This window comes from Heterodontus francisci, chromosome 7 (genome assembly GCF_036365525.1).
Source record: "Heterodontus francisci isolate sHetFra1 chromosome 7, sHetFra1.hap1, whole genome shotgun sequence".
NCBI lineage: Eukaryota > Metazoa > Chordata > Chondrichthyes > Heterodontiformes > Heterodontidae > Heterodontus > Heterodontus francisci.
The window spans coordinates 34,536,833-34,559,538 of record NC_090377.1 but is presented as its reverse complement, the minus strand read 5'-3'; the positions used below and the strand labels follow the sequence as shown (position 1 = coordinate 34,559,538).

General features: G+C 40.3%; 1 protein-coding gene across 3 annotated transcripts in view; it reads right to left on the bottom strand.

Annotated features, from left to right (window-relative positions):
- Positions 1-22,706, bottom strand: part of gtdc1 (glycosyltransferase-like domain containing 1) — an 872,535-nt gene that overhangs the window by 113,429 nt on the left and 736,400 nt on the right. Inside the window, exon 10 of one of the 3 annotated variants that reach the window (XM_068034996.1) lies at positions 1,444-1,519. The exons of the other annotated variants lie outside the window; for them this stretch is intronic. Within the exon in view, the coding sequence (XP_067891097.1) occupies positions 1,448-1,519 (72 nt within the window). The 3' untranslated portion in view covers positions 1,444-1,447. The remainder of the gene's footprint in view (positions 1-1,443; positions 1,520-22,706) is intronic. 3 annotated transcript variants of the gene reach the window in all.

Below are 22,706 nucleotides of genomic sequence, written 5' to 3'. Positions count from 1 at the left end.
ACATGAACAAGTGAAAGGGAAACTGTGTGGTCCAGATACTGGTCATCTGGATTTGAATCTAGTCTAAATCGATTAAAGAGTAAATCCATTGTTAACTGTAAGGGTTCAATGCAAAATTATGATGGGAGGTTTTAACCAAGTTTCTAATGGTCTTGAGCACTGTGGACAACTGCCTCTCATTGGTATTCTTGCTCAGATAAGCTACAAGATGACAATTTCCATAAAGAAACTCAGGTGAGCTAAAGAAGGTATTTACCGAACTATCGAAACTCAAAACCACTGCCAGCTTGTAACTCCTTGTGATTTTCAGAGTCTGATCTGTTGAGCTCGCCAGGGAGATATTACACATTACTGCCATATAAAGGTGAATGACCTCACAGAAAGCCCATTAAAAGTAGCCTTTTATGGGTTCAGTTCTCTGCTTATAGCTCCAGCACTGTTCTCACCACAAATAGATTGTAACCACTTTCACTCCATTTGTTTTTTATTACGAGTGGAAAATGCACTTTGGGTGAAAAGGAAAACTTGAATGTCTCTAGAATTGTTGTTAAAATGCAAAACAGAACATTCTATCTGGAGTTCTATTGCTTTCAATTAATATGAGCTGGCTGTATTACAGCAAGCCCTCTACACCAACAATGGAGGAGAAAATCAGTCAATGATGCACAGTGGGGTCCATCCACTCTCTTCTGACCAACCTATCCTCCTCATATTACACAGATAGTAGCTCCTTGCTGGGAAAGCACAGGGACATTGGAACAGACAAACCTTCCAATGGACTCCTAATTGGAATTTTACTGATATAGAGGATTGATAACTTATTTCCCACCTGGTTTAAAAAATCATATTGGGTATGATGCATACACTAGTTTTACTGTGATAAACAAGTCAAAGCTTTACTCTTTGTAATATATTTTTGTACCTGTAGTTCTAATATTTATGTAGAATATTGGACATGTGGGAGCAATTACAAGGCAGTAATCTAATTGGGACATTCAGGTGCCATCACAAACTGTCAGCTGAACTCCTCTATCACGTTACATCCATGGACTGATTCTCTGGTATCTGTTATTACTGTTTTAATTTTATGTGGAAATTTTATTCCATTTTGGGACTGCTCTTGTGCTGACAGCAACTGTCAGTGCCAATGGCAGCTGTCAGTGTATTCCATGTCATTGATGCATGATGACACTTGTACAACAAAGACCAACAACTATGATATTATTACTGCAAGTTAATCGAGAAATAATCAGCAATTGATTAACAGGAAATTCTATATTCAATAGATATTATCCAGCATAAAATTTATAGGTCAGTAGAAAGGAGGTGTAAACAGCAACAGAAGGGAGATATTTAAACAATTTCCATATATTACACAAGCTTCGCCTTCTTGATCGCATCTGAGCCTCTCATTGGTATTAATACTTTGCTATTCCATCCTACCTTTCTATTGTCTTCTGGGAGGGGAGGTTATTTTGATCAATTCAGGAGCAGGGTTGAGCTGGTGAAATTTCAAAAACTGTAAAAATATATAAAGACATCCCCATAAAAATGAATAATTAAAAAAATGTGTTCTCTCTCCAGCTCAAAGGGATTCTAATGTAATCAATGGTGACGTGAGTGTAATTGGCCCTCAAAAAATATTGATCAGCTTGCTCACTCTCACATTGTTATTGGTGACTGATAACATTTTTGTTGCCTTCTTCATAGTTTTAATAATACCAGCAGGATAATGGGAAAGGAACACAGTATAATGCAATTACACTAGACTAAAGCATTGAAGCAATGGGCAGTTGATGCCGGTACAAGTACAGAGGAGATCTGATTCTGCGCAGAGCACAGCCTTTGGAAACAGCAGTAATCATGCAGGGGATGAAAAGACCGATTTTAGAGGAATTAGCATGATAAGCGAGAACACAAAATCAATCCCCATCCTTGTGAGGATGGCTCTGATTGCTTTGAACTGTCAAAAAATGGCAGAATCAAATATAAAGTGCTCGAGGTTACAGGAGTGATTTGTTCAAGAAGAGATCGCTTGAGCAATTGACACAGCTCTTGAGACAATAATTGGGTTATCAAAGAGAAAACAGTTCAAGTACCACAGGGGTGAAGGCTTATTTGCATTACATTTTCATACAGCCAGGCACACCTCCATTTTTTAAGCATAAAATATATATAGCAGGGCTTAGTTTGGCCACAGAATTACATCATTATCAGATAATGCTTTGCTGTGTGGCAATTTCACAGTTTGGTAATAGCACCAATAACACAAAAAGATTCAGAGGCCACTTTATTTGCTTGTGGTGGATAAACAAAAGGAGCATAGACTTATTTCCCCCACTATTTTACATAATGGGCAACTCAGCTCACGATAATTATCAATCGGCATGCAAAGAGTAGCACTCGTTAAAAAAAAGCAATGCTAACATGATGGTCTAATACTCCCTCTCACCTGTCAACATGGAAGAGCAGTTCAAATATGATTAAAAGATAGGTAAATTCAGACACATATGCCAATGTAAACTGAAAATCTAACAGCACAATGTTTCTTCAGAACTTTTGACAAATGCATGCAGTTTTTTTAAAATAAATGGCATCAGTGAGTTCTGACAAATACAACGAGTCAGCGGACAACCACGGAAAATTAAATTAGTCCAACTCAAATTCTGCCCACTATTATTTGGCAGTATAGGAACAAGTGCTTCTCCACTCCACATATGTCACACTGTGTCAGCTGTAAGTATCTGTGTCAAGTTACTTTGTGTGCCTGAGGAGAACTCTGTCTGTGTTAGGGGATTACAATCAAGCTGTAAAACGCTTCACTGGTTTTATAGGCTTTTAACCAAAATCATGGAGCTGAAGAAATGTTTAAGTGTTGGTGCCTTTTGACATATGTCCCTACCTGATTTTGGGAGCTGATACACATGGACGATTTTTCAAGACTGATTTTCAAAGAAAATACAGTATCTTGAGAGGAAATTTATTCATGTGGCTCAACTAACTTGTCATAAAGCATTACTCATTTATTGACATGACAAAAAGGTAAAGATTCCAGTAAATCGATTTTCAAAAAGAACCAAAAGGTCTTTTGAGAGAAAGTTCCTCTACAAGTTTCTTGAAAAGTTGATCTAAAAAAAGGTTTTATTTAACACAGAAATGAATGGGCGTTATGGGGTCGAATATTTATGGATGAAAATTGAAAATTAGGAATTGTTATCACTATCACAGAGGTGATGCAAAAGTAGTGTTAAGAGGCACAGATAGGGCGCACTATAAGTTTCCCGAGGAGCTCAGTCATGATAGGAATTCAGTTAAGAATTTTCAAGAAATCCTAAAGTAACTGAGGTTGCAAGTTGCTGCTCATGGATAGTCAGATGCTGTTCGAACATTCATTCTCCTCAGCCCCACCCTACTTCAAGTCATGCATTAGCAACAAAAAGACAGTTACAGGTGTTGATCTCGAAAACCTCACAATAAAGGTTTCAGTACACAGAAGTGCTAACAGTGGATGGATTAAAGGTTACATATACACCGAATGTCATCTTTAAAATAAATTACTATCAGAAAAGGGTAATGAACAATGTTCTCTGGTGGAAGCTGTAGGGTCACTGAATAATTGGTGGAGTAGGCCAAATCTTGCCAAATGCATATATGAAGAAAATATATTCTGTAGCATTATTTTATCCTGCAGTCTATGCAGTTTTTTGATTATTAATTCTAGAAATGTCAGTCAGTGAAGAAATGGTACAGATTAACTCCAACTGTACCTAACAATACTAAACAACATATTTATAGTCTTTACAATTATGCAAAAATATACAATATTATGAGTGAACATGCTACTAAAATGCCTATTTATAAAGATGAACAATATTGATGTCTGTGCTGCACAATACATTCTCAGACAAGTGTTTGTCAGTTTGAGATGGGAGCTAGCACTATCATTATGTTGGCTATCATTAATTAAGTGTTAACCTAAGTAGCACTCTTGCCTCTGAGTTAGAAGGTCAAGGGTTCAAGCTTCACTTCAGAGACTTGAGCACATAACCTATGCTGACACTACAGTGCAGTATTAAGGGAGTACTGCACTGTTGGAGGTGCTGCTTTTTGGATGAAATGTGAAGCTGAGTCCAGTCTCCCCTATCACAGGACATAAAAGATCCCATGGCACTATTCAAGGAAATGCATGAGAATTCTCCTGGCCAAACTTTATCCCTCAACCAACATCAGATTATCTGCTCAATTATTCATTATTGAGTGTGGGACTTTGCATATGTTGGCTGCCATATTTCCCAACAGTATTTCATTGGCTGTGAAGCATTTGGGACATCCAGAGGATATGAAAAGTCCTCTAAAATGCAAGTTATTTAATATCATGATCAGAAATAGTGAGGTGAAATAGGTCTTGGCAGTTGTTCAAAATGGGCAATAATATATTGTCAGCCCATTTGGTAGTCCACATTGAAGTCCATGGAAAAGAAAATTGGGCAGGGTGTAAAATTCCCATTTTGAAAAATGTAGCATACCACAACAAATCAGGAGACTCTTGCAAGGCTCTAATCAAGGACCCCTTCAGATCTACCCAGGCAAAGGAAACTCTGCTTTAGAATAGTAATTGCTTGCTCGATCCAAACTCTGGTTGGGGTGTGGCTTTCATTACAGTGCTCCTCAGCATCTGTATTTGGGTTCACGGCAGGAGTCAGGAGCCTGGTGATTGCAGATACACCATTCCACACAAGCAGCCATCCTGACACCAAATGGTCTGGGTGGAAGAGAATGGGATTACGGAGTAGTGCAGGATAAAGTCATCATAAATACTGCCAGGAAACTGGATACAGAATTGCATGATTCACTATTTGTGGCCACACCAGATGTACATTCAAGTACTGCAAGCTGTTTCTGTTGATGAATAGTCTGGGGTCTTCATATGAAGCACTCAGGGCAACATGTTTGCAATCAATGAAGTCCTGAACCTGAAGGAAGCCCATAATTCTGGCAAAACCAAAAGCTCTTTCCTCTTGTTTAGATATACACATCAGAAAGCTGATAAAATGGTTGATGCAGCAATGTGCCGCTAATTGACTTATGCTATTCACATCATCCAATTTACAGCCTGGAATGCTCCAGTGGCATAGAAATTCAAGACCACAATGACCTTTACAGCCACAGACAATGATGTGCGTGATCTGGTACTAGGCTGCAGTTGGTGCTGCAACAGACAACATACTTCACTGGCAGCTTCCCTGTTGAAGCAAAGCCGCCAAGCATAATGCTTTCCAGTTAAGCTGAAGTAGAACGTTCTATTGAGGAAGACCCACATACTACAAAACCTCCTGCAGCCACCCCTCCTTCTCCTTCTTTGGCCATCAGATGCAGTTTCCTGCTCTCTTCCTTCCTGCTGTTCCTCCTCATTATCTTCCAGTCCCTACGGCAGACCATGAAAAGCATCGATACTTCATCAATAGTGAGCTCCAGCCCCTGCACAGAGATAGTGCTGATGCTCCTAAAAGACATTTGTGCACATGTTTTGCAAACAACTATAGAAGCCAAATCACCAAGTAAGGCCTACAAACTCATTATCAGCCTAATAAAACTAGCTAGAGACTTGCCTGAGTGCAGCTAAGGACCCCCTTAAATATCATGCTGCTTAATGACTGTGAGCGCCAAGAATTCCTGGGAAGTGTTACAAATCCAGCACTCACATAATTAAATTTGGAAAAGGGGCCTTCAATGGGTGAAGGACCCTTATTTTGTCATATAATGAGGCTCTCACTTCCTAAAGCTGATTGACTTATGCTATTCATATCATCCATTTACAGCCTGGACCACCGAAGCGACTAAAAGTTGCTCAACCCAATATGGAGGCCTGTGTATTTCCAAAGGAAATCAGGTGTGGATGATCACAAACAAAAATGGGTGAAATTATTTTGAATTTCTCCCTGCAAAGTCTCCTCTTTCTTTCGGTGCCAACAATAATTGTTCTTTCTGCTGAATTTAAGTTTAAAAAGAAAAAGATAATTAAAAATGCAATAAAATAATTATTTTATAAATTAGACTTATTTGGCACATATCAGAATTATTTTTATTTAGTGCATAATAATCAAGAACCAAAAACAACTGCTGCAACATTAGCGTCTCTTGTTAAAGAAAGCAAAACATCCATACAAAAATGCAACAGGATCTGGAATTGTTGAAAGAGAATGACAAAAGATTGACTAAATTATTTAGTATTTCCAGAAAATGGTCACCCAAGATATTATGGAGATGAAAAAAATCACCATAAATTGCAACTTTTATGAAAATTGTCATTTTTATTTTGTTTTATATATTCTGTGATTACTCAGAATACATGAGATAAAGGTGAAATAGTGTTGAAACTGAGGACTTTTCCAAAAGTAGACTGGATGTGTCTCAGCCTTTGTAAATTGTGCATCTGTGCATTTAGTCCATTGCCTTCTCACCATTGTTGCTGAAACTGCTTTCATTATTATTTTTGCTTCTCTTTTTTTCTTTCAGACCTCCACACTGCTTTCCCCCTTTAGCTGGCAAGGGTGTTGGCAGCACTTTGATGCCAATGTCATTCTGTTTACAGCCAACAGGAAATATGCTTGCTGCAGGGTAAAATGCAGTGTGTCAGATTTTACCTCCCCAAGGGGAAGTGGTTTGCCACCATGAGGCTTCCTACCTAGTGACTCAAATGACAACTGACAAAACTCATCCCAAGTGTGACTGACAGATTCAATTGTCAGGCAGCCCGGGGACTAGAACCCAGGTCCAGGGATTGTCACACAACAAAGTGGCTTAACCATTATGCTACCAGGCTGGTAAAGTGGCTTTATTCAGCAATCTTCACAACAACAACTTGTTTGGTGAGAAATATAATAGTCTAAAGATGTTAATGGATTGATTTCACAACGGACAAATGTCTTTGGTTCATATTGGAGTACCCATCAGAATGTTACACTTTATTATGTTCCTTTTAAGACTACGGGTATCTGTGAGGGTTTTTATGCATATCAGTTTCATTTTCACATTCTCCCTGTTACTATTCAGCTGCATACTACATGCATCAGCTTATTAAATTTGGCATCAAGAATCATTCCAATTTATACATGCAAATGCTTCTCTTCTCAATTCTGCACCATTAACTCTGGGTTCCCCAAACATCTATTCTTGGCCCCCTCCTATTTCTCATTCACATAGTGCCCCTTGGCGACATCATCCAAAAACATATCGTCAATGTTTACATGTATGCTGACAACTACCTCACCACAACCTCTCTCGACCCCTCAACTCTTTCTGATTTGACACACTGCTTGACCAACATCTAGTCCTGGATGAGCAGGAATTTCCTCCAACTAAATATTGGGAAGACCAAAGCCATTTTCTTCAATTAAACTCTGCTACAAACTCCATTCCCCAGCCATCAGCTCCATCCCTCTCTTTGGTCACTGCTTGGGGCTGAACCAGAACTTTCACAACATTGTCATTCTATATGACCTTGAGGTGAGCTTCCAATCACATACCCGCTCCATCACCAAGACCATCGCCATTCCGTTTCAGTTCATCTGTGGCTGAAACCCTCACTGAACCCAAACTTGAACTCATCCAAAATTCTGCCTCCCATATCCTTACTTGCACCAGGTCCCACTCACCCATCACCACTGTGCTTGCTGACCCATATTGGTTCCTGGTCCAGCAAGGCCGTGATTTTAAAATTCTCATCCTTGTTTTCAAATCCCTTCATAATATAACCCCTCTTTATCTCTGTAACATCCATGAGTCCTACAATCCCGAGATCTCCGTGTTCCTCCAACTCTGGCCCCTTGTGCTTCCCTAATTTTAATTGCCCTACCATTAGCGGCTGTGCCTTCAGCTGTTTTAACCCTTGGCTCTGGAATTCTTTCCCTAAGCCTCACTAACTCTTTCTCCGCCTTTAAGATGTTACTTAAATCCTACTTGTATGACCAAGTTTTGGTCACCTTTCCTAATATCACCTTATGGTAGTTCTGTGTCAGATTTTATTTGATTTCACTCCTATGTAGCACCTTGGGATGTTTTACAACATTAAAGGCACTATATGAATTCAAGTTGTTGTTGTTGCAAAAACTTGTCAGGGCACTTGCTAAAATTGACAGCATTTTAAAAATTCCATTAAAGGAATATTTTCATTTGTTGTTTTCCTTGCACCGAGTTCTCACCAATGATTAAAACTTAGCATTTAAACAAACAGTAGGAGGTAAAATCAAAGATGCCAGAATAAATTGCATCTCCTTGCACCTGCTTAATTTTTAAAGTGGGTTTTGTTGGCCAACCTCTGTTAATAGCCCCTAAGATAGTGTGCCACATTAAGGCCTCTAGAAAACAAAATAGAACCCCTTCAAAAGTAAACCTTTCATTAACACTGAAAAACCTTTTCACTGTTTTGCACAATATTCTGCACGAGCATATTGTCATAAACTGCCGCATAAAACACTTCAATTTACATTCAAACATCTTTTCATCTATAGGAATCACTGATGTCTGACCCAAAAAGACCCCATAACTGCTAAACTGATTCCCTTTGCTATTCCAAGCTACACGATAGAAATTAAGAGCAAGCAAATGAAAAACAAATTCACACAAAATGTGCTGATTTTGTATTGATTGCACACTTTAATGATGTGGAAACTGGCTGGTTTCCAATCTAATTATAAGTAGTGCTTTTCATCAAAGAAGTCAGATCATTCATAATACCTGTTCTGTAGTTTTTCTGATTGCCACAGGACCACCTGTGATAGAATGCCCTGAGAGGGTTAAAAGTCAATGATAATTGCAATGCCATAAACCCGGTGAGATGTCCTATTCTAATCAGGATGCTTTAATTGACCTTGACCTTTGGGCTTGAAAAGCATTTTAATTTCCTGACAAAAGTGCTGTAAACAGTTATACATTAAAACAATTCTAATAACCAAATATATTTGGTAGTGAACACTGTTCCTTTGCCTAAAGTCATAAATAACACTCCTGTGTTTCATTAGGAAAATTATACTTTAATCTATAAACTGACTAAATCACATGGTATAAAAAGACATTCTTGCAGTTTGGTGGCCAATGCTTTCAGGGCCTCTACAAAGTAGCGCTGCAAGGCAACGGAATTTGTACCAACATTTTTTTTTCTTCTTTGGCCTCCTTATCTCAAGAGACAATGGGTAAGCGCCTGGAGGTGGTCAGTGGTGTGTGGAGCAGCGCCTGGAGTGGCTATAAAGGCCAATTCTAGAGTGACAGGCTCTTCCACAGGTGCTGCAGAAAAATTTGATTGTCGGGGCTGTTACACAGTTGGCTCTTCCCTTGCGCCTCTGTCTTTTTTCCTGCCAACTGCTAAGTCTCTTCGACTCGCCACACTTTAGCCCCGCCCTTATGGCTGTCCGCCAGCTCTGGCGAATGCTGGCAACTGACTCCCACGACTTGTGATCAATGTCACAGGATTTGATGTCGCGTTTGCAGACGTCTTTAAAGCGGAGACATGGACGGCCGATGGGTCTGATACCAGTGGCGAGCTCGCTGTACAATGTGTCTTTGGGGATCTATACAGATATTGCTATTTTATGAACTGGAATACTCGGATGGAAATGAAAATTTCTAATCCTCATATTTGGACGCAGTGTGGAAAGATCTTCTGTAGGTTTTAAAGAGTTAACAGTCTCATTTACTGTAAGCAAAAATTAGTTTCCCTAATCTCAGACGGATGACCTAAACATCGAGACGGTAGTCCCCACAGCCTCAAAGTGCATTGATACTGGAGAGAGCTGCATCATACCATTTTTGCTTGTAGTACACTTCCCTTCATGGTGACATGAAGTAACCCTGCACCATTTATGCAAATTATATTTTTTAGCCTGATCCACATCATTCAGAAAAATTCGAGTATGATTGTATTGTACTTCAAATTACTTTTAAACTTTTCTTTTTGTATTTAGTATTAAAAATGTTCTTCAGTTAATGAGCTGCTGTTTGCTCCTGCAGGCACAGAATGTCTGAAGGTCATAAGTTTTACCATGTAATTACTGAGTCAGAGGAAAAGAAATGAAGGGCTGTATTATGTAAAACTTAAAACTTGATTGTCTCCAACATCCAGTCACATTAACTTTTTTAGGGCTTTATACGAAAGACACTGATGTTTCTAGCTGGAAGTCCTGACATTTTCAAATATATTCTATAACTTTAACAGAATGTTATGAGAAGAAAACAAGGCAGACAATCTGGTTTACTGTTTGAGAATATGCAAAGTTAATTCAATCTTGATTTTAAGTCAAACTGTAACTATTTATGGATTAATTACACACGTTACCTCAGGTGCAAATGAATCCATGTTGCTGTACATTGTTGTTAATATTAAAGATTTTAATTTAGAGCCCCCCATTCCCGCTTTAACCAAAAACAGAAGAATACCTGTGTTTTCACAATTAACACTTCTCTAATGAAATTACATGGCTTTGAAACGTGTAATTTTTGAGAATGAAATTTCATTAGTGGTTTGTTAATTATGGAGAAAAAACAGCTTTCTCCCATTACGTTAAAAGAGGAATTTCAGCCCGGAAGGAGTAGTTTGGTATTTTGCAATGTTATCAACAAGAAAACTTTTTCAAAACATCAATGTGAGAAACACAGAAGCACAGAAATGGAACAGCAGGAGGTCATTCAGCCCATCATGCTTGTGCTGGCTGAAAAGGAGCTATTCAGCCTAATCCCACTTCCTCGCTCTTGGTCCATAGTCCTGTAGGCTACTGCACTTCAAGTGCATATCCAAGTACTTTATTTTAAATGTGATGAGGGTTTCTGCCTTTGCCACCCTTTCAGGCAGTGAGTTACAGACTCCTACCACTCTCTGGGTGAAATAAAATCTCCTCAACTCCCATTCATCTTTCTGCCAATTATTTTAAGTCTATACCCCCTGGTGAAATAGGTCCTTTCGATTCACTCTATCTAGGCCTTTCACAATTTTATGCACCTCAATTAAACATCCCCTCAGCCTCCTCTGTTCCAAAGAAAACAGGCCCAGCACATTCGATCTTTCCTCATAGTTAAAATTATCCATTTCTGGAAACATCTTCATAAGTCTCCTCTGTACCCTCTCTGATATGATCATATCCTTCCTGTAATTCAGTGACCAGAACAGTATGTAGTACTCTAGCTGTGGCCTAACTAGTGTTTTATACAATTCCAGCATAAACTTCCTTCTCTTATGTTCAATGCCTTGGCTAATAAAGGAAAGTATCCTGTAGGCCTTTGTAACCACTTTACCTATCTGTCCTGCTACTTGCAGGGATCTGTGGACATGCACCAATGTCACTCTGTTCCTCTACACTTCTCAGTATCCTACCATTTATTTTGTGTTCCCTTGCCTTGTTTGCTCTCCTCAAATGCATTACCTCACACTTCTCAGGATTGAATTCTATTTGCCACAGTTCTGCCCATCTGACCAGTCCATTGATATATTCCTGCAATCTACAGCTTTCTTCTTCACAATCAATTACATGGCCAATTTTTGTGTCATTTACAAACTTCTTAATCATGCCCCCTACATTTAAGTTTTGATCATGAAAAACAAGGGACCAAGTACTGAGCCCTGCGGAACCCCACTGCAAACGGACTTCCAATCACAAAAACACCCGTTGAGCATTACCATTTGCTTCCTGCCTCTGAGCTAATTTTGGATCCAACTTGCCACTTTCCCTTAGATTCCATAGACTTTTACTTTTCTGACCAGTCTGCCATGTGAGACCTTGTCAAAAGCCTTGCTAAAATCCATGTACACTACACCAAACGAGCCACCCTTTTCGACCCTCCTTGTTCCTCAAAAAATTTATATAGCCAGACACAGTCTTCCCTTAACAAATCTGTAGTATGATATAGTATACTGGACACTGAGTTGTTACTGGGTTAAATATGCTAATCATGCTGTATACCACATCCCAGGAAGTGATGTAACACCATGTATGTGGATGTCTCATGTGCAGGCTTGGAAGATGTAAAGCATAATAGTAAGATGTGCTTAATAAGCTCCCATTTCTTTTAACCCATCTGACTCTTCAAATATCAGTACTAGTTTAACAGTAAACAGAATATTATATGGTGATAACGGTAAACAAGAATGATGGAAAAAGTCCCCACCTTTACCAGAAAGCTTTGAAGAAGTCAAGGGCCTAAATTAAGCTGAGGCATTGTTGAAGTGGTATCAAAGATTTGCCAGGTATTGCACTGTGTTGGGTCTAGCTACGAAAGGGATCAAGGAGCTGTTGTATGCGATGGGTGACTATGCGGATGATATTCTTGTGACACAAAGAATCAGTGAGGAGAAAGCCACATATGACAAAGTGATCAAAGCACTTGATGCATATTTTGAGAAAAAAATATCATCATGGCGCATGCCAAATGTAATAAACACACACAGCATCAAGCGGAATGTGTGGATGCATTTATTAACGACTTATACAAATTTGCACAAGACTGTGAGTATGGCGACTTGAATGACAAGCTGATCAGGGATAGAATCGTTGTATTTAATGAAGCCTTGTCTGACCACTTGCATTCAAGAGATGATCCCGAGCAAACGCAATCCAACTGAGCAGACAAGTGGAGGTCAGAAAACAGAATTGATCCGTGGTCCGAGGTGCCAGGGAGAGAGTCCTGTTGCAAGGGCAGCTGACTCAGTTGGGTTTGCTAGGCATAAGAAAGGAAAAGATGGCAGTCAAAAGCAAGGAAGACAGGAGCAGCATCTAGCGGCAGCCCAGGTTAACTGCAGTAGGTGTGGCCGAGAGAGACACAGGTGGGAAAACTGTCCCACCAAAAAGGCCGAATGCTATTCGTGCTGAAAGAGGGGCCACATCCAAGCGATGTGCCATAGCAAAAAGCTGGTACAGAACATACAGAAGGGAAACCTTTTAAAAGTGGAAAAATCCGTGAAGTGGAGGATATTCAAGATGCAATCTGGGATCTCCTGGAGCGCAGAAATTCTTGTAGAGGGAAACAAGGCACAATTTAAATTGAATACTGGAACAGCAGTTTCAGTTCTTTCCAATGCCAAACTGTGGTTAGAGAGAAGTGTTCTTCAACCATCAGTTAAGAAATTATACGGGCCTGGAGAAATAGAACTTAAAGCCATTGGGGTACTGAAGGCATCTGCTAAATATCGGGAAAACAAAAATCACAGAAACATTATATGTGATGCAAAATCAAAATTGTTCACTATTGAGCAGGGAAGCTGAAGACAGCATACCATATAACCCAAGGCTAGAAGCGAAGCCAGTGTGCCTGTTTACACCCAGGAAAGTTCCTCACTCACTCTTACCAAAGGTAAAGAAAGAAATTGACTCTATGGTGAAGCAAGGAGTTATTTCACCTGTGACAGAGCCGACAAACTGGTGTTCAGTTATGATCGCAGTACAAAAAACAAATGGATCTATTAGAATTTGCATTGATCTCACACAGCCAAACAAAGCGAAGCCTATCCAATGTTGTCTGTAAATGAGATTTTGGCTAAATTGGGGATGCGAATAGTGTTTTTTGGTTACTACTCCTTTCTGGAGAGTCTAAATTGCTCATAATCGTCATCACCCCATTTGGAAGGGTTTGTTTCAACAGACTAGTCTTTCATATCATGTCAGTGCCTGAGATTTTCCAAAGGACAAAATCAAGCAGTCTAGAAAGACTAGATGGAGTCGTATGTCATATGGATGATGTCCTGATCCATGGATTCACTCAGCCAGGACATGACACTAGAGTGAGAGCAGTACTGCAATGCTTAGAGAAAGCAGGACTTACACTCAATAGCAAATGTGAATTCTCGCAGCAGATTGTCAAATTCCTTGGACATATTGTAGATGGATCTGGTGTAAGAATTGATCCACAGAAGACTACAGCAATCAAGGAGTTTCCAGCTCCTAGGAATGTGACCGAGCTACAGAGATTTACGGGAATGGTGAATCAAGTTGGAAACTTTTTGCCCAACCTAGCTGTAGTCAATGAGCCACTGCGTCAATTGTTAAGACAAGACAATACATGGTGTTGGGAGGAAGCACAACAGAGATCGTTTGAGGAAATCAAAGAAATGCTGATATTACCAGGTCGAGAGATTGGTCATTCCAAGATTTCTGAGATTAGACATACTACAAAGACTGCACCAGGAAATTTGGGCATCACAAAATATTGAGCCAGAGCAAGAAATTCTGTTTGGTGGCTAGGTCTTTCAAAATCACTGGAAGGGATGATATCAAGATGTATCACTTGTGCTATTCATCACCAGGAGACAAGAGAACCACTGATGTCATCTTCCTTTCCATCAAGACCATGGGAACCTCTTCGAGAGAAACACAGATTTAAAGTAATTGGTAAAAGAAGCAAAAGCGACATGAGAAAAACTTTTTCATGCAGCGAGTGGTTAAGGACTGGAATGCACTGCCTGAGAGTGTGGTGGAGAAATGTTCAATTGAAGCATTCAAAAGGGAATTAGGCAGTTATATGAAAAGGAAGAATGTGCAGGGTTACTAGGAGAAGGTGGAGGGAATGACATTAAGTGAGTTGCTCATTCGGAGAGCCAGTGCAGACATGATGGGCTGAATGGCCTCCTTCTGCACTGTAACAATTCTGTGATTCTGATTCTGTTTTTGAATACAGAGGTAACATGTTCTTGATTGCTGTAGATTATTACTCAAGATGGATAGGAGTCAAGCAATTGCAGGGTCATACTTCTGAAGCAGTGATTACATCGTTGAAGGAGATATTCACAACACCATAGAATCCCAGACCTTGGAATTTCAGACAACGGACCGCAGTTTGCCAACGAATATTTCAAAGAGTTCACAGACTCCTATGGATTTGTTCATACCACCAGTTCACCAAGGTACCCCCAGGCCAATGGTGAAGCTGAAAAGAGGAGTGCATACGGTAAAACCATTGCTGAAGAAGAACGAGGATGTTCAAATTGCACTTTCGAGCTATCATTCAACCCATTCAAAAGTGGTTTAGCGCCATGTGAACTCCTAATGGGAAGAAGGCTGAAAACCCAACTACCTATTCTCACACACACACTCATGCCACAGTAAGAGTTGAAGACTTGGAAAAAGTGAGGGAGAGAGAGGATAGAGATAATTCCAATCAAAGGTGAAATCATGACAGATGTCACAAAGCACAAAACCTACTGGACATCCAACCAGGAGAGCCAGTTTGGATCCAAGACCAAAATTGGGATAGAGAAGTGGTAGAGCAGCCACCACATCCAAGCTCCTACATTATCCAGACAGAGCATGGAATAGTGAGATGAAATAGACTTGCTTTGGTGACAATACGGAAGTCGCCTCCTATCCAGCAAATCAGTTATCTGGAAAATCTAATGGACCAGAGAGGCTGCATTCATCCACCAATCCCGAAGACATCATGAATGATGAACCTGAGTCATCTACCCATTCCACTCTTGTGTATCAAAGTCAGAGAGACTAAGAGGACTCGTTACAGTAGACTTGTGAAAGTGCCACAGCGATTGTCTATGTAAAAAATGGAAGTCAGAGACTTGGGGAAGATGTAGTATACTGTGGTATACTGGACATTGGGTTGTTTCTGGGTTAAATATGCTAATCATGCTGTGCACTTCATCACAGGAAGTGATGTAACACCACATGTGTGGATGCCTCGTGTACAGGCGTGGAGGAAGTAAACCATAGCAGTAAGACATGTTTAATAAAACTCCTGTTTCTTTTAACCCATCTGACTCTTCAGATATTCCGTACTAGTTTAACATTACAAAATCCATGTTGATTTCCCTTGATTAATCTATACCTTTCTGAATGACGATTTCTACTGTTCCTCAGGATTTTTTCCCAATCATCTGCCCACCACTGAGGTTCAGCCGATTGACCTGTAATTACTCAGTCTATCCCTTCCTCCTTTTTTAAACAACAGTACTCTGGCATCACATGTAGGCAGAGAGGATTGGAAAGTGATGGCGAGAGCCTCCAATATTGCCTCCCTTGCTTCTCTTAGCAGTTTGGGTTATATTTCATCCAGACCTGGTGATTTATCTACTTTCAAAGATGCTAATCCCCTTAATATTTCCTCTTTCACTATGTTTATCCCATCCAATATTTCAAACTCCTCCTCCTTAACTACAATGTCTACATCATCCCCCTGTGATGACAGATGCACACATTAGGGCAGGTGGGAAATGGTGTGGGTAACTTCCACTTTTCACCTCAACAGACCACAGATAGTTTTTTTTCAAATAGTGTTTAGTCCCTGAGTGTTTTAAGGGCCAATTAACAGATAAACAACAGGTTTTCTCATAGGTTTAAAAGAACTGTTATGGCCAGGTGGTAAGGGGTGTGGGTTGTTCCCACTGTTCACCTCCCAACTGACCAGAGCAAGTGTTTTTGTTACTAGGGTTTTAACCCCTTGTGTTTTATTTATCAAATAAACAGTAACAGGTTTTCTTGTAGGTTTAAAACAGAAGATTAACTATTTATAAACATACATACGAGCATAAGAATTAGGAACAGGAGTAGGCCACTTGGCCCCTCGAGCCTGCTCCGCCATTCAATAAGATCATGGCTGATCTGACTGTAACCTCAACTTCACATTCCTGCCTACCCCCGATAACCTTTCACCCCCTTGCTTATCAAGAATCTATCTGCCTCTGCCTTAAAAATATTCAAAGACTCCACTTCCACTGCCTTTTGAGGAAAAGAATTCCAAAGATTCACGACCCGCTGAGAAGAAAAAATTTCTCCTCATCTTGATAAATACATGAATAGGAAGGGAATAGAGGGATATGCCCCCGGAAGTGCAGAAGGTGTTAGTTTAGGCAGGCATCAAGATCGGCGCAAACTTGGAGGGCCGAATGGCCTGTTCCTGTGCTGTACTGTTCTTTGTTCTCTCTTAAATGTGCGACCCATTATTTTTAAATAGTGACCCCTAGTTTTAGTTTCTCCCACAGGAGAAAATATCCTTTTCACATCCACCCTGTCAAGACCTCTCAGGATCTTGCATATTTCAATCAAACTGTGCACAGTACTCCAGATGTGGTCTCGCCAATGCCCTGTATAACTGAAGCATAACCTCCCTACTTTTGTATTCAATTCCCCTCATAATAAATGATAACATGCTATTAGTTTTCTTAATTACGTGCTGTACCTGCATACTAACCTTTTGCAATTCATGCACTAGGACAGCCAGATCCCTCTGCATTTCAGAGCTCTGCAATCTCTCACCATTTAGATAATATGCTTGGTGACTTGGGAGAGATATTTACAGAGAAGGGACATGTCACGATTTATGAGTGTCAGGAGGTTTTGCATTGCTGTTTAGTTTCACTTCTGAGATATTGTTTTGGTTCTGTTGGGCTGTGGACTGTGTTTGAAAGCAGTTGGAGATCAACCTGCCAAGAGAGTAACAGCCAGCTTGCTTCTTCCTCTCGTCTCTGTGAAATGCTGCGTTTCTCCTGAGGAGCTCCTGGAAAGCCTGCCAAATTAATTCTCAATGCCACCTGAAAAGAACTGCTCCAGAAAATATCCCATTGGCCTGACTACTTGTACTCAGATGCCAGACTGTATGCCACTTTGGGACACAACATATCTTCCATTTTCTTCAAGAATTAACAGGTATTCGGCCAAAGTATACTTTTCTTTAGTTTTTTTTTGTAAAAGAGCCCTGCTGAGAAAATTTCTTTTTATTTTTTGGTTAATCGCTGTGTGTGTGTGTGTGTGTGTGTGTGTGTGTGTGTGTGTGTGTGTGTGTGTGTGTGTGTGTGTGTGTGTGTGTGTGTGTGTGTGTGTGTGTGTGTGTGTAACTAAGGTAAAAAGGGAACTTTCATATTTCAATCTGTGTGTTAATGCTTTGCTTCGTTGGTTAAGTCTTATTTTATAATACACTGAAAATTTTGTTGTGTATTAAAGAAACCTGATTGGTGTATTTTGTTCAGGGATAAAGAGTAGAGTATATGATTGACTGTAAGGGCAACTGGGTAAACATTTAAATATATATTGTGACCTGTGGAGAATTGAAACTAGAAAAGACAGTGCACTCCCTGAGCCTCAGTCATAACAGTATGCTAATGAGCTAAGTACCAGGACATGGTCATCTGACTACAAGCCAGAGTCACTCTGCAACTGTAACACCTCAAGGCAGGCTCTGTAAATAGTTATCTTTGTACTGTATAATAGTTTAGCTGTAATAAACCTGTTTGAGATCTGCATCCAACTGGACTCCACACATCTAATTTATGTAATCAGACAACATAAAAAGAACTCATTACATGGGGGCACCTGTGGTAAGAAGACAAAGTCTGAGTTTGAAGACCACAGGTAAAACAGCTTTAAAAAAATGACCCCTTCCTACAGCCATTAGAGAGAAAGTGCAAAAAATACTGGTTCAAACAAAAAAAAGAAAGAACTTATCTCCAGCTGTAGAAGACAGAGCTCAGAACGACAGGCTGCAAATAAATTGGGTGAGTCATTGTTCCGATGGTCGAGGGATACTGCTTTTTAAAAAAGCTTTGAAGTCCTCAAAAAGTTGATTCTTTTTTCAAAGGCTCTGTTAGAAAAAATGGTGAAGAATCGACTCCTTTACCAGGCTAATTGAGGTCGGCACCATTACAGGAGGCTTCCATTAGAAAAAAACACAGGAAACCCCTGATCTCTGCAGGCCTTCATCCATGCAGACTAGGTTTAAAAAAATTAAACCACTCGAGTGTGAAGAAGAGCTTCCATTCACAAAATCACAGTAAAAAAACTCCTAAAACCACTCGAGCATGAAGAGCATAAACAAATTCTAGCAGCTAGTGAACAGCTGTGTAAACAGACGAGCTTAAGTGCTGCAACAACTCTAAAAATGTTGAACTGCCTATTGAACAGCTGTGTAAACAGAAAAAGCTTAAGTGTTGGTAGCAAGATAAACACACAGCACTAGCAAACATCTGCTCCTGTTAATCAAAGCAACTAGTCTAAATAACAGAGAGTTTATTAAATGGGAAACAGTGCAGAGCCATAGAACAAATCATAAAGCAAGTTTTAAGCAAAAGAACAGCAGGAAGATGGATACCAAATTTCCCAGCATGAACTGGAAGGTCTTGAATATCCTATCTGAGTTCCAACTGTTCGAACAAAGAATGCAATTATGCTTTACAGCACAAGTAATTGTAGAAATAGAAAAGCAGGCTGTAAAAGTACCAATAGAAATTGGAAATGAGGGGATTACACAGAATCAACACCTCTGGATTATCTGAAGAGGACAAGAAAGATCCCGCAAAGATATGGAAAGTGCTAGAAGATCAGCTCCAAATACGAATGAATTTTAGAATTTACCGCCTGGAATTGATGTCCAATAAGCAACAGCCACAGCAATCAATACACCAGTTTGTCAGCAGATGGAGTAGTGAGGGTAACAAATGCGATTTCTCAAAAACCGAGCTGTCAGACTGCCTAATGGAGCTGGTGATTGTATCAACACCATTGAAGCATTTCATAAAGACCTCTTGGGGAAAAAAAAGGTCACAGCATTGATGCACTGCTGGAGGATGGCAGGAAATAGGAAGGAATAGTAGCTGGACAATAGCACCTGCAAGCACTAGGTGCAGCCAACAGCATCAGTATGATAACCAGGTTGAAAAGAGCAAGCAAGCTGTGTGGTAAGTGTCGGCAGTCCCATTCACCATGATGTTGTCCTGCGTTTCAAGACGTGTGCAAGGCGTGTAGTGCAGAAGGACACTGGACCCAACTATGCAAGAAATCTGGCTCCAAAGATGCAGTCAGAAGTCACAGTAGGGTGCAAAAAAACAGAGGACAGGTGCAGCAACAGAGCAACAGCAGCAAGGTGGTTAGCACCGCAGCCTCACAGCTCCAGCAACCTGGGTTCGATTCTGGGTACCGCCTGTGCAGAGTTTGCAAGTTCTCCCTGTGACCACGTGGGTTTCCGCCGGGTGCTCCGGTTCCCTCCCACAGTCAAAGACTTGTAGGTTGATAGGTAAATTGGCCATTGTAAATTGCCCCTAGTGTAGGTAGGTGGTAGGAGAATGGTGGGGATGTGGTAGGGAATATGGGATTAATGTAGGATTAGTATAAATAGGTGGTTGTTGGTCGGCACAGATTCGGTGGGCCGAAGGGCCTGTTTCAGTGCTGTATCTCTCTATGACTCTAAGGAAAGCAACAGGGAACTGCATAAATGCAATTTGATACACGAAGTCCACATCGAAACAGACCTGAGACAAGACTCAGGGAGAAGTAATTCTCAGTCAGAAGACGATCAGGTGTTCCACATTGTGAACCTGACACATCACATTGATGACGTCAAACAACTGGAAGCTTTCGCCACTATTAACATCATGTGCCTAAAGAAAGTTGGCAGACATACATTCAGGGTTAAGATTGAGACTGGCACTAGTGCAAATATCCTACCAGTCTGACTCCTCATAGATATGTACCGCAGTTGCTGGGAATCAATGATACAACCGACAACTGCCAAGTTACCTGCATATAATGGGTTACCCATCTCTTGCAGTGGCACGCTAACAATGAAATGCAGCTATGGCAAGTTGGAATGGAAACTATAGACTTTCTACCTAGTACGCACAAGAGGACCAGCAGTGGCAGGGCTACCAGTGTGCAAGGACCTCAACATCATAACCATCCATGTGGTCACCGAGGTTCCCATTACAGCAGAAGAGACCAAGGGGAAATCTCCAAGGACCGGAACCCGCTCGCAGACTCTGACCAGCATCAAACAGTGCAGTCTGGAAACCCTGCAACAGCACAACTATGTTGCTCCTTCACTTCTGCTCTCTAGAGAACAGCCAGAGCCACAACGAGCCAGAACGGACAGGCACCTCCATGAGACCAAGTACTCTTCCCCAATGAGTCCTCGAATGAAGCCCCAAGCCTTCAGACATGGAGGATGAGGAGAGGCGAAAAACACGCAATGTCCTGAAGAGGCAGGGGAGGAATGAGTTGAAGCATTGTCTGTCGGCTCTTCAAGATGAGGTGCCAGAACTTTCCAAGAATGACAAGGCCTCAAAGGTGGTCATCTTGAGAAAAGCAACAGAGTATGTTAACAGACTGAAGGCAGAGCAACAGAAACTGAATGCAGAAGAGGAGAAAACTCAGAAAAAACAGCAACAGCTGAGACGCAAATTCTCTGAGCAAGAGTTGTCAAACCACCGAAATGATATATGAACTCTTAAGTACGTGTATAATCTCATCATCTTTATACCTGTGTAAATAATTTTGATGTTATCTAATGTGATGTGTTTTGACTTTTAGCATACAAGACTTATTTTTGGAAAGAAGGGGGATGTTATATGATTGCCTTTAAGAGTGATGTCTTTTTAAGATCTTAGTATGCTTATGAGCTAAGTATCAGGATACAGTCATGTAACTACAAGCCAGAGTCACTCTGCAACTGTAACACCTCAAGGCAGGTTCTGTAAATAGTTAGCTCTGTACTGTATAATAGTTTAGCTGTAATAAACCTGTTTGAGATCGTCAACCAACTGGACTCCATGCATCTCATTTATGTTGCATCAGACAGCATAAAAAGAACTCATTACAGTGGCAGAATAGGAGGGATTTAGTTTCCATTGGCTGTTTGGTATTGGCAATTATTGCCTAAAATGTTCCATTACTTAGCACTGATAACCCCCACTGAGCAATAACCAAATAAAAACAGAATAAAGGTGTTTTTGAGCACTTTTCTACTTTTTTTTCCTAATTTCATATTCTTTAGATTTACACTGAGGAATGAGGGAACGGGTATCTGCAGGTATTGTCAATTGGCAAAAGTTATTTTTTTTCGTTTCTGTGTTTTACATTGGGATCAACTTGCAAAAGCACAAAGAAAAATGTTAAATCAAGTCATGAGATATTTTATTCTTAATTGCAGAAGGACCAAAGTCACCACAAAAGTGCAGAGGAAGCTATAGGAAAGGGTGAAAGAGCATTGCAGCAACAAAAATGGCCAATGAATCGTTCAATGTCAACCAATTTGGAACTTAAGTCCATTTGAAACACAACTCATGGTCTATTGGAACCTGTGCTAAGAGCACCAGTTCTAATTAATATGATTTACAATATTATAACCAGCAGCATGTTTTAATTAAATATCAAACTAATTAAAATGGGACTCTTTTTCTCTCTGCCTGACATGTGCCTGTCTCCTCAAAGATAGCATGATATGATCTAAAGTTGTGGGAGTAGCAAATTTCTGTAAATAAAAATGCTATCAAGTGACTTTTTTGGCATTGTTGTGAGCTTTGCACAGAGATGGCATTAAACAAGTTTGTGGATAGGCATTCCAGTCCCCAGTAAATGAGAAGCATCAGAGAAATGTTCTTCACATGTGGCACTTAGCAAGTTGTTCTCAACATGGCAAGTAAGAGTAAAATTCTCAGTAAGTATCAAGACACCAGATGAAGTGCTTTTACAATTAACTCTATAGTAATCTTGTGAAGGCTTAATGGCCTGGACTTTGCTGTAAGACATCAAAGCTATCAGTGCTTGGCGTTACTAATGCATAAATATGACAGCAACTTCTGGCATTTGTACATGTGCAGTTAAACATGGAAATCCAGAAGTTTCAGTCAGATACACCATGCTCCTCCACAAGGTTGCAGTCCTTGCCATGGACTCCGTGCTGAAATCACGGGAACGGCATGATCTTAGGGTAATTAGCTACTTGACTCACCCTAA